We start from the raw sequence: 12500 nt of genomic DNA, 5'->3' as shown, positions 1-12500 counted from the left end.
ACTCATTCACAAACTTGTTCATTCATTCAGTCAGTCAGTCAGTCAGCCAGCCATCCATCCATATTTTCACTCATGTTGTTTCTCAACCATTCACAAAGATCAATAGCCCACCTCTCTCTCTGGATCAATAGTCCTTTGGCTGCCTCTCTGAAATTAGGGGTCTTCGCCCTTTACGCACGTTATTTTATCCGTGATTGAGTTGTTAAATGTTACCATTGATCTGTTGCCGCCAGAACACTCGAAACCGCTAAATTCTATGACGTTAGATTCTGTGCTGCTCTAGACGAGTGTAGAAAATTTTCATATTATATTGTCTGATAATATGGTGAGATCTGTAGGTTCTATATGATTTGTTTAAATAGTCCTCCAGTTTAACTAAACATCCTTATTTTATAATTTATTATTATCTATCATTATTACATGCCTACCAAAGTGCGATGAACGCATAAAATTGCACGTTTATGAACATTATCAACCAATGCCAAATTGAGCAAATAAATGGAAAATATAGGCTATATTAATAGTAGAGCCGTAGTGAATTTTGATCATTTTGTCAAGATATGACACGTGTTCCCCGTGACAACTGTCCACTGCTGTCGGTGCGTGCGTCTCCCCTTGCTCTTTGTATTGAGCAATGACGTGTGTTGGCCACACAAACATTTCAGCACCACATTTTTGGTCCACTGGAGATGCGCTTGAACTGGAACCGTAGCGCGAGACTCGCTGCAGCGTCAGGTAGGAAACTTCACACAGGAGAACTAGGAGGGATGAAAACTAAAGAAATACGACTTTAAACGAACTTTGCAACATCTGAATCGAGGGAAGAGCACTAACTTGACGCACTGGCATCATGCGGACTGCGACTTCATCATAAACTTGCGACCGGAACATTGAGCCTACTTTTTTTTAACACCTATTAGCCTTGTGTTGACAAAGTTCCGGTTATTTTTGCGTTGACTTGTTGATTGCGTAAGTTAAAGTTGGTTGCGAAGAACGGTACAACTTGGTGACAAAACGAGCAAGCAATCTCAGACGACAAATCGCACAGTAGGATACGCATTACGAACAGATGGAAAACACTACAGTGAGTAACCAAACTTTACCAATATGGACAGACCACAGCGTCGAATACAAAGTCATCAGCTCGGTTCTGGTGTTTGTCATATGTGTTCTGGGCATCATTGGCAACACGATGGTCATCCTGGTCGTCCTCACAACAAAACACATGCGAACGCCGACCAACTGTTACCTGGTGAGTTTGGCGGTGGCCGACCTCATGGTGCTCACCGCGGCCGGTCTCCCCAACATCGCGGACAGCATATACGGCTCCTGGATCTTCGGACACTACGGCTGTCTGTGCATCACCTACTTCCAGTACCTGGGGATTAACGCGTCCTCCTGCTCCATCACCGCGTTCACAATCGAGAGATACATCGCGATATGCCACCCGATCAAAGCCCAGTTTCTGTGCACGTTGTCCCGAGCCAAAAAGATAATATTGTTAGTGTGGGGGCTGACGTCTCTGTACTGCGTCCTGTGGCTTTACCTGTCAGACACGGTGGAGACGGAGTACCAGGATGTCACCATAATATCATGTGCGTACAAAATGAAGAGAAGTGTGTACATGCCAATTTACTTTTTTGACTTTGGCATTTTTTTCGTGGTGCCGCTCACGCTGGCCACCATACTGTACGGACTGATCGCGCGCATCCTGTTCCTGAACCCCATGACTTTTGAGAAGAATGCCAACGGCAAAAGTCACGGGGGAGGAAAGGGGAACGCGCTGGGTAAAAAGTCCAACCATTGCTCCAACACCACCGCCACTTCCAGGAGACAGGTGAGTGAGTGTGCGCACCGGCCTATTTCCTAGGCAGTTCTTGCGCCGGTGTCTATAAAATGTGTATTCATTAGCAACTAGCTACTATAACTTTTCAGTTAGTGCATATTAAAACAGGTTGCATGTTGGCTAGCCTATAGATTTGTGAGACCTCGTCAGGTTTAGACTAATGTTAGTAGCCTAACAAAGAATAGACTACTATGAGCAATGATTTTAGCCAATAAAGAACTGTGCGTGTAGTTAAGTTTTCAGACGTGCCCCAACTGCCAAATGTCAGTAAAACAGGATATATGAGGGGAATGCTATGGTCAAATGTGCTTCAGTACACACTGATTTTCCATTCATGCAATGATAGCATCTCCGTGTTGTCTAGGTTACAAAGATGCTCGCTGTGGTGGTGATCCTGTTCGCCCTGCTCTGGATGCCTTATCGCACCCTGGTCGTGGTCAACTCTTTCCTGGAGCAAGCCTACCTGGACACCTGGTTCCTGTTGTTATGCCGCTGCTGCATCTATCTCAACAGCGCCGTCAACCCGGTCATCTACAACGCCATGTCGCAAAAGTTCCGCGCGGCTTTCCGCAAGCTCTGCCTATGCGGGCGCAAGGGCTCCGTCACCAAGGGCACGTACAGCGTGGCGCTGACCTACAGCGCTGGAAAGGACACCTCCATGGTCGAGAGCTGCACGGAACACTACACCACGGAGCTCGACGAATTAACGGCCACAGACGAGCTCCTTGCCGAGAAGAAAACGCTCTACCCGGAAGACTGCACCTTAGTGAAAGTGACTTTCAGCCAAAACCCTGTACAAGTGCTCTAACAGGTGGCTAACAGGAAACACAATGGTTTTCCCTCTGTGAAGGGTGTAGGCTAAAACAGTATAATTACAAAACCAGCTCCAGGGCGTGTATTTTGTACTGCTAAACGAGCCATAGGCTTTCTGTAGGCATATAACAAACACATTTCACAGACAAAAAATATCTAAGGCCTTTTCTTCTTCGCTCAGATTTTTTTAAAGACCAGGAATGAAATCTCAACTAAGTAAGTGAGTGACGACCTCAGTGAAGACGACCTCAGTGTCTCCTTCTATAGGCTAGGCCTACTGTCTCCTACAGAAAGGCAGAACACATGAGCCTGGCAAGAAGACAGACAGGGTATGAGATGAACAGTTTAGTCTGGTACCAAGTGGTTTAGAAAGCTTAGGACTGTGGGTGGGGCTAAACTGTTCACGCTCAAATTGCCTCTGCATGCTATATGACCAATCAGAGCGATAGTGACCTATCCTCCCCAACAGTGATAGGCTACCTCAAAAATTTATTTATTTAATTGTGATTGGAGGACCAGTTTGTCAGCCTTTTGTGTCTGACCTCCAACGGTGCAGTAGCCTACTAACAATAGACCAACTTGGCAGGCAAGAATATTTTCTGTCACTAAGTGGATTTGTCGAGTTTTCTATGCTAAGGTAACATTGGTCAAGAGATGAATGGGGCATCGTAAAATAGGGCAGTAGGATAAACAGGGTAGACGAGGTAGAACAGCTTGGGGAAGGCGTGTGTGGTGTCGGGCTACTGTAGGTCCTGCCCTCACCCTCACACCCACGTGTCTTTCCAATGGCTTCGTGTTCTTCTGTTCCGCGTGGCCTTCAGAACAGAGAACACTCAGCTCACTGATTCAGGTGATGCACGGTCAGAGGCGGACTTGCCATTAGGCAAACCTAGGCAATTGCCTAGGGCCCGACCAAATCTGTCCTCCATAGGGGTCACTCAGCTCAGTAATTCAGGTGATGTACGGTGTGCATAGTTTTATTCATTTATTTCTTTAATTAATTTTCCCAGTCCAGCTGAAGTGAGAACAGGCAGGTTTGCCAGACTGACTGGATTTTGTTTTTTTTTAAAAGTATTTTTGTGGGGCTTTACAAGCCTTTATTGTTTTTTTTCAGACAGGACAGTGAAGCGGAGACAGGAAGTGGGTTGGGAGAGAGAAACGGGGAAGGTCTGGCAAAGGACCCGGGCCGGGAATTGAACCCGGGTTGGCCACGTAGTAGACGAGTGCCCTAATCAGCCACAGCAGGGCCGACTGACTGGAGATTTACTGTATGTTGCTCATGTAGATCTTAGAGGGCAAATACCCGCTAACAAGCCAGGTGGAATCAACCATTTTACCAGGCAACACAAATGTTTTGTCCGGCCGTTCGTCCTGCTCATGCGAAAACACACCAGGCAAAAGGGCAGGAAAGCACCTCTCCAGGAGGCTTATACTAAGAACAAGGTTAAGTGATAAACCAGACTTACTTAAATTACAGGAAGTGGTATATAGATATACGGTACCTGCAGACATCATTTAGTTAAGAAAATGAGGACTCCAGGCTCTTCTATTAGATTAGATTCACCTCTAGCACAAGGTTAGCGTGGTTTACTGCTTCCCCAGTTTCTTAGTATACCCCCAAGAGGTGGAGGATGAAAAGGATATCAGTTTGACATGGACACGCACATGGCACAAAATAAGGGAATAGCCTTTTACATTGTCTTGCCTTTCCAGTTTTGAGTTTACAATGTGACAAGACAACGTGACAGAGAATAATGTACAGCGCAATACGAAATGCAAATTGACGTGTCTTTTCACTCTGCATTTGTTGCAGGGGAGAGAAATAGGGTCCAGGCACTTTTGGCCCAAAGGGGCCCCTCACAATTAGCGATGCAGAACTGACTCACGGTGGGCCCCACGCTCTTGTGGGCCCTTATTTTCAGAAATGCTTAAAAAAAATATATATATTTTTTTTTTTTTTTAAAAACATTTCTAAAAATAGGGGCTTACGCGGGTGCAGGGCCCACCGGGAAATGCCCCCTATGCCAGATGGCCATTCCAGCCCTGATTTGTTGCTTTTTACCCATGGCACTCTTGTATCATTCGGCCATTACAGCAGAGAGTGTAGATAGAGAGAGCTTCCATTGGCCCATTGTTTCCAGGTTCTATTATTGGGGGGGGGGGGTTGGGGGGGGGGGGGGGGGGGGGGGATGGGGGGGGGGGGGGGGGTGGGGGGGGGGGGGGGGGGGGGGTGGGGCGGGGGGGGGGGGGGGGGGGGGGGGGGGGGGGGGGGAGGGGGGGGGGGGGGGGGGGCGGGGGGGGGTGGGGGGGGGGGGGTGGGGGGGGGGGGGGGGGGGGGGGGGGTGGGGGGGGGGGGGGAGGGGGGGGCGGCGGGGGGGGGGGGGGGGGGGGCAGGGGGGGGGGGGGGGGGGGGGGGGGGGTGGGGGGGGGAGGGGGGGGGGTGGGGGGTGGGGGGGGGGGGGGGGGGGGGGGAGGGTGAAATCCCCCTTTAGGCAGACCAAGGCAGACCTGAGGACTGTTCTATTCAATGCTAGGAGTATTATGACACGCCCCTTTAGGCAGACCGGAACCTGGTCATGTTAGGTGCCCATAGAAACCTATTATGTTGGCATATCTCTATACTTAAAGAATCTCTGATTACAGGGTGGCTTTTGTGTGCTGCCGCCTTTGCACAGGGATGAAAGAAACTACACGCTCAAAAGGCTGCACACTCTGAAACGCTGTTTGTTTTCAAATGAATCTGGCATCATCGGCAAGAGTGTGCGGCGTGTTTCATCCTTGTCGTTACCTGCACCTCAAAAAGAATCCCCCTTTGTGCATTGGCTTTCAAAAAATCATGTGCTGCCTTGCCATTTAGTTTTACATCAATCCGACCAGGGGCGGAGCTATGGGGGGGGGGGGGAGGGGGGAAAGCAGGGCATTTGCCACTGGGCCCAGGGCCCTCATGTATTGGTGGTGGGGGCCCTATTATGACCTTAGGAGGCTGCATGGGGGCCCTATCAGTGTTTTTCCCTGGGACCCTGTGTGCAATTGTTCCGTCTCTGAACCCGACCTCTTAAGGGTGTCCATGTTGCCTCCTGTTTGTCAATGTAACTCCTTTGCTTTGATCTCGGAGTGTTGAAGTCTTGAAGCCCACTCGTGCCATTTAAGAACTTTGTGTACGCTATTCTTAGTTACTGTGGCTGTGTGTATGCCAGGATGAATGTTCTCATAATACTACACTCTGTGTTTTGGAGTATGAATCCAACACTTCGAGTAGGACAACACCATGAATTTAGTGCAAAGTACAAGTACCAAGTACCAAGTACCAAAGTACAATACTGTGGTCATACTAGTAAATATTAGTTTGAGTGATAAATGCAACTCTCTGTGTTGGATGGAAATTAGTCCACATCCACAGAATGAATTATTGTACACACAAAATCAGTCGCCATCTTGAGGTCATAACGGTGGCACGATATATGGGCAGTCATGGGTGAGCGGTTAGGGCGTCAGACTTGCATCCCAGAGGTTGCCGGTTCGACTCCCGACCCGCCAGGTTGGTGGGGGGAGTAATCAACCAGTGCTCTCCCCCATCCTCCTCCATGACTGAGGTACCCTGAGCATGGTACCGTCCCACCGCACTGCTCCCCATGGGGCGCCACTGAAGGCTGCCCCCTTGCACGGGTGAGGCATAAATGCAATTTCGTTGTGTGCAGTGTGCAGTGTTCACTTGTGTGCTGTGGATTGCTGTGTCACAATGACAATGGGAGTTGGAGTTTCCCAATGGGCTTTCACTTTCATATATGCTTTGAAGTGTTTACCCTCTAATCTGTTTACCCTTACTTCGTATTATTTCTACTGTAAGTAAGGGACACCTACACATTCCAAGTACTGTGACACATGTACATTGTACACTCCAAAAAACACAGGGTTGTTTCAACACTTACAGTATTTAACATCTCATAAAGTGTATTTGGTCCCAGAGTACTCACTCTCTAAGTGTTGAATTAACACTGCATTCCTTTCACTGCACATGGAATGTGTGCTTACTCATATGACACATTCTACACAAGTGGTTCATTTCTTGTGTTAGATTTTTCAACATTTGTAAGCCATGCAATTTTTCTTGAATGTATCTTTTTCCTATGGGTTAATAATGTCTTGCTTGCTCATGCTGCTTTGTATAGTGGTTTATAAGTTTTCTGAATATTTGCGAAAGAGTGTTTGTCTCTGTACTGCTTGGGTGTGCGCTGCGTTATGCATTTTAATTAGCATTAGAGCAGTTTTGTTCTCTATTGGAAATAATTCAGAAGTGGCTGTAAATGGCTTTTTAATTTTTTTTATTATTTCAGCATTAACTTTGCCAACAGAAACCTCTCAAATCGACAGCTGTGATTGTGTAATACTTTGGCTGCTAATGCATTCACAACGCTTTGTGCTACTGGCAGGACTCACTGAACAAAACAAAAGAGAAAGCACATAATATATTATTGATGTGTGAATATATTTTATTCATTTATTGCCTTCATGATGCCGTGTTGGTTACTCTTTTTCGTCCAATGTTTACCTCTTGTGCAACAATAAAGAGTGGGATGGCACTTTCAGAGACCTCTGTGCTGAGTGAGTGAATGTCAACAGGGACTCTTTACAGGAGCAAAGTTGTATTGTTAAACCTAGATATACAAAGGTACTACTGACAGCGTGGATATTACGCCATTTAGGAACAGAAGTCTACACAACTCTCCCAGTAGTTACAAAGGACATAAGCACACAGAAGACACTTCACTGTTATTACCTAAGAGGCAACTTTAATTTGACCTTACTGGATGTATTTGCGAAGAGAATGGAAAGGAATGTATAAAGTACAGTATTATCAAGTTAGAAAGTCATCCACAGTAGGTAAAGGTTATTTTGAACAACATTTCATATGCTCTTTTTTCCCTTAAACAGTGAAGTGAAGATCATGACAGGAAGTGTTGGAGAGTTGGAAGTGGGTTAGAGAAATGACACAGGCCATGGAAACTGAAAAGAAAGTAGAAACAGGAGCTTGGTGTCACAGACTTTATTTTCAGTTTTCATGTGACTTTTCTAGTCCTGCACCCAATCTTTTTGAGACAGATGTGCATGTTTTTTTGTTTTGTTTTTTACAAATGACCCAGGCAAGACTCGAACCCGGCTAACCATGGGGATGCAAGCCCACTCATGGAACTAGGGCTTGGCACTAACTGTTTCGCTCATTTTCCTCGGTGGCAACGTAGTGTTTTCTCTCGCGTCACTAGAAGTCATTCAGCCTTTCTACTAGCCTCAGTTGTGTAATCAGCTACTTTTCTTTACCATCAAACTATACATCTACACTCAGACGATGAGGTGACACAGCAAGATCAATGCTATTTAGTGCATTGCTCCCAGCATCAAAAGTAGTTACTTAAATCAGTCAATCAATCAATCAATCAATCAATCAATCAATCAATCAATCAATCAATCAATCAATCAATCAATCAATCAATCAAATAAACACAAGAGTGTAGGCTACACTGATATGGAATAACCTAAAATAATGTAGGCTATATACAGTATATCACGAAAGTGAATACACCCCTCACAGTTTTGCAGATTTTTGAGTATATCTTTTCAGAGGAAAGCATTACAGAAATGTAACTTTGACACAATGATTAGTGACCTTTTAACAACATATTTAACCGCTTAAATTTCTTGTTCACTCAGAAAAAAAACAAAATACAGCCATTAATGTTTGAACATGTACTCACAAAAGTGAGTACACCCCCAGATTAAAATCCGGTAGAGAAGGGGCTATGTTGGCTCGAATCGTCTCGAAATAAAACAAAATGAAAAGGGATGACAAGGGAGGTCATCAGTGTGCGTTTCAACCTTTCTTTGCATTGAACTTTTAAATTTTGAGTCTGCAACTGGCTTAAATAGATTGGTGTGAGATTTGACTGCAATCCTATGGAGAATATAATGATCTGCTTCAGTAGTCACAGTGCATGTTGACATGCATGTTTCTTTTAGGTGTATTTCAGATTGCCAATGTTGACAGCATTCATGCATCCCCAAACCATGTCAGTCCCACTACCATGCTTGGCTTATGAGAGGATACACCATTTTTGTAAAACTCACTTGTTTACCACCACACATGCTTGACACCATCTAAAGCAAATTTGTTTGTCTTGGTCTCTTCAGATCACACGACATGGTTCCAGTGATCCATATCCTTGGTCTGTTCATCTCTCTTGAGACCAAGACAAACAAATTTGCTTTAGATGGTGTCAAGCATGTGTGGTGGTAAACAAGTGAGTTTTACAAAAATGGTGTATCCTCTCATAAGCCAAGCATGGTAGTGGGACTGACATGGTTTGGGGATGCATGAATGCTGTCAACATTGGCAATCTGAAATACACCTAAAAGAAACATGCATGTCAACATGCACTGTGACTACTGAAGCAGATCATGATATTCTCCATAGGATTGCATTCAAATCTCACACCAATCTATTTAAGCCAGTTGCAGACTCAAAATTTAAAAGTTCAATGCAAAGAAAGGTTGAAACGCACACTGATGACCTCCCTTGTCATCCCTTTTCATTTTGTTTCATTTCGAGACGATTCGAGCCAACATAGCCCCTTCTCTACCGGATTTTAATCTGGGGGTGTACTCACTTTTGTGAGTACATGTTCAAACATTAATGGCTGTATTTTGTTTTTTTCTGAGTGAATAAGAAATTTAAGCGGTTAAATATGTTGGTAAAAGGTCACTAATCATTGTGTCAAAGTTACATTTCTGTAATGCTTTCCTATGAAAAGATATACTCAAAAATCTGCAAAACTGTGAGGGGTGTATTCACTTTCGTGATATACTGTAACTTCCAAAGGGGCTGGTGAGACAGAAATTGTTACTAGCCACAGCCACGTTTTACCATCATTTGGCTGCTTGGCAGGTGCCAATGTCATGCCCATCAATCATGGCATGGTGCATAAGTGCAATGAGTCACTTCACACCCAGAGTTAGTTTCTTTACCATACAAAACTTCTTGTCATGGCGAGAGACATTACAACCAAACTCCTCTGATGAGAATAGTCATTTTCATGTGCTGTAATGTATACATAATTCTGGGGTTTAGACACACGCAGAAAATCTGAAATCACATACTGAAAATGCAAGGTATAGAAACATAACTTACATAAGCTACATACTAAGTGGAATGGAAAGGCCTGATTGTATAGGCCTGTATTTGTGGCGCCATGATGATAAATGGAGCCACACAATCACCATGCTCTCAGACATGCTCTGAAAACCAATATGATTTCCCAGTGTTGACGAGAGAGCTACAGTACAAGATTGGCCCACACTCATCAGAAGTGGCCCCCTGCTGACTACACAATGGCATCACACAAGAAGCCCAAGGAGCGTTTGATTGGTGGATAGAGAGAGAGCGCAGGGGGGTCCGATTGAACTGAAGGCTGCAGCTTTTCAAATAGGCTTTGATCTGGGACATGGTCTCCTGGCCTGGCCCAGCCCTGGCCCAGACCTGGGTCTGATCTGGTTGAGTAATTCAAATTCAGAAGTTCAGAAGGTCTGAAGCTCGCACTCAGGAAAAAACTAAGAGAGATGCCCATAAAAAATGGGGTTGTAGCCCCTTAATGCCCGCCGTACCTCCAGTGGCACGCTGTAATAGTCATTGAAAAGTTAACTAGCATAGTACTACAATACTAAGACATAACACAGGGCCTTTTGATGCTGCTATTGATGGGGTCACCTCAAACGTTTTCACTTTTGTAAATAGCACGGCATACAGGTAAGTGAGATCATTAAAAACCCACTTTTTTAGGGGCATTTCTCTTGGTGTTTTTTCTGAGTGCGAGCTTCAGACCTTCTGAATTTGAATTACTCTATATGCAAAGCTCACGCACGCACCACCACATAACTACCGTACAGCCACCTTGAAAGGCGCAGGCCCTATCTTTGATTACATCTGATCTGGTTGGGCAACAGCGTTCTGGTTCTATCCAGTTCTGCCATCGATTAAGATGGAACACTGACGGAGACCATATAGTGGACATGAACAGGGCTGGATTAACACACAGGCTAAATATGGCTGCAGCCTTGCGGCCCCCACCTGCCAGGGGGCACCTGATTGGCCAAAACTGACAAATTGCAGAATTGTGATAAGATGCAATATTTAAAATATCATCTGTCATGTTGATTACAGTTGGTTTAATATGTTATCCTTCATTCCTATCTCATAATTATGACGCTGTCTATTTAAATTTGTTGTGAATTTGCCTTCCTGGGGCGCCCACAGCCACCTGTACCCTAGGGTCCCCAGACCATCTTAATCCGGCCCTGGACATGAATGTGGCCTGTCTAACTCGGAGGCTCGGAGCCACAGGTCTTATTCCTCGCATCAACAGGTGGGCGACCTGGGTTCGATTCCCGACCCAGGTCATTTCCCGATCTTTCCCCATCCTCTCTCTCTCCCTCTCCCTCTCCCTCTCTCACTTAGCCTACTGTATGTCCTGTCCCAATCTTCACTGTCTTGTCTAAATAAAGATGGGACTGATTTTCATCTTCACTTTAGAATCCCTTTAGAAATCAGAATCTACTGGAATGAAGAGGGGTATCGCCATTAATTTCTTCAAGGACATTCACGACTCGCAATTTTGATTCACAGTTTTATAGTAGACTAGAAGCATTTCCAGAAAAAGGCCCTTTATAAGGGTGTTAGAAGCATTTTTTAGTAAAAGTTGGGAACCTAGTTTTCTAAGACAATTAGAGTACCCTGAATTCAGCTAGCCTGGTTCCCAAGCTGAATTTTGAGTTTTTGACCATGAAATGGGCAAAAAACAAAATGGCCGCCGAAATTCTTGATTTTGGGCAGAATACGTAGAAAGTACCACTTCTCCATGGAAATAAATGTGCAATGCTCACATATTTGCATTTATCATGTATTCCTACACTTACACAAAGGCAAATTGTCATGGCAAAAAGATAAAAAATACTATAATTATGCCGTTCTAATAATAAGATATTCTCGTAAACTGGCATTCAATAGCAATAGCCTCCATGAAGCACATTATCATACAAAATTGTCATTCAATAAGATTTGGAAAGAAAAAGAGAGGCAAAGAAGATAGTATTATCTAAAAGACTAAATATTGGGACATGAATATGTCCCCTGTTCTTTGAAGGAGATGAGTGAGCCATCTCTATGGGAGCACACTCTCAGCTGTACGATTAGCTGAAGACCTTTGCAATCACGCCAAAGGTCCAATCAACTGTGTGGGCAGGATGTCCACTTTGTCAAAACCGAATGGTTGCACGCAAATAAGCCACTCTGATGCCAAACATCTCTTCGGCTGTCAGCAATAAGGTTGTCTTGAGAGATGGCTCACTCATCTCCTTCAGAGAATGGGAACATATTCATGTCCTAATGCTCTCTTTCAGTCAAATCGTTCGCATATCTATGGGAGAGTTACAATCACTCCCGATTGCTGGTCCAAACTAGGCAGAACTCCAAGAGCATCCTGTAAGGATAGCGTTCCTATCACCCTACAGACAATCAGTGGTCCTGTCCAGAACCCTATGTTCCTGTGGCAACGTGGTCACATCTACCCGGTAGAACCGGACAAAGGTGGCGGGGTTGGCCCAACCAACCGCTCTGCACACCTCTGAAACTGCTGCACCCTTGAAGAGAGGACAAGATGTAGAGGACCTGCACTGGTAAAGTGAGCCCTAATCTGAGCCGGGGGGTTAGCAACATATGCCAGGGCAATGGTTTGAACCAACCATTTGAAGACCTCTATTTCAAAACGTGAGCCCGGGAAAAGGGTTTAGGGAAAAA

General features: G+C 45.0%; 1 protein-coding gene across 1 annotated transcript; it reads left to right on the top strand.

Annotated features, from left to right (window-relative positions):
* Positions 1 to 1069: 1069 nt before the first annotated feature.
* LOC134436058 (thyrotropin-releasing hormone receptor-like) lies at positions 1070 to 2654 on the top strand. The gene is made up of 2 exons (XM_063185085.1): positions 1070 to 1837; positions 2211 to 2654. Exons 1-2 carry the CDS (start codon positions 1070 to 1072, stop codon positions 2652 to 2654), a joined length of 1212 nt encoding a protein of 403 aa, XP_063041155.1.
* Positions 2655 to 12500: the final 9846 nt, after the last annotated feature.

This window comes from Engraulis encrasicolus, chromosome 20 (assembly GCF_034702125.1).
Source record: "Engraulis encrasicolus isolate BLACKSEA-1 chromosome 20, IST_EnEncr_1.0, whole genome shotgun sequence".
In the NCBI taxonomy this organism is placed as follows: domain Eukaryota; kingdom Metazoa; phylum Chordata; class Actinopteri; order Clupeiformes; family Engraulidae; genus Engraulis; species Engraulis encrasicolus.
Note: the sequence above shows the minus strand (reverse complement) of the source record. Positions and strands in the feature narration are given on the sequence as shown.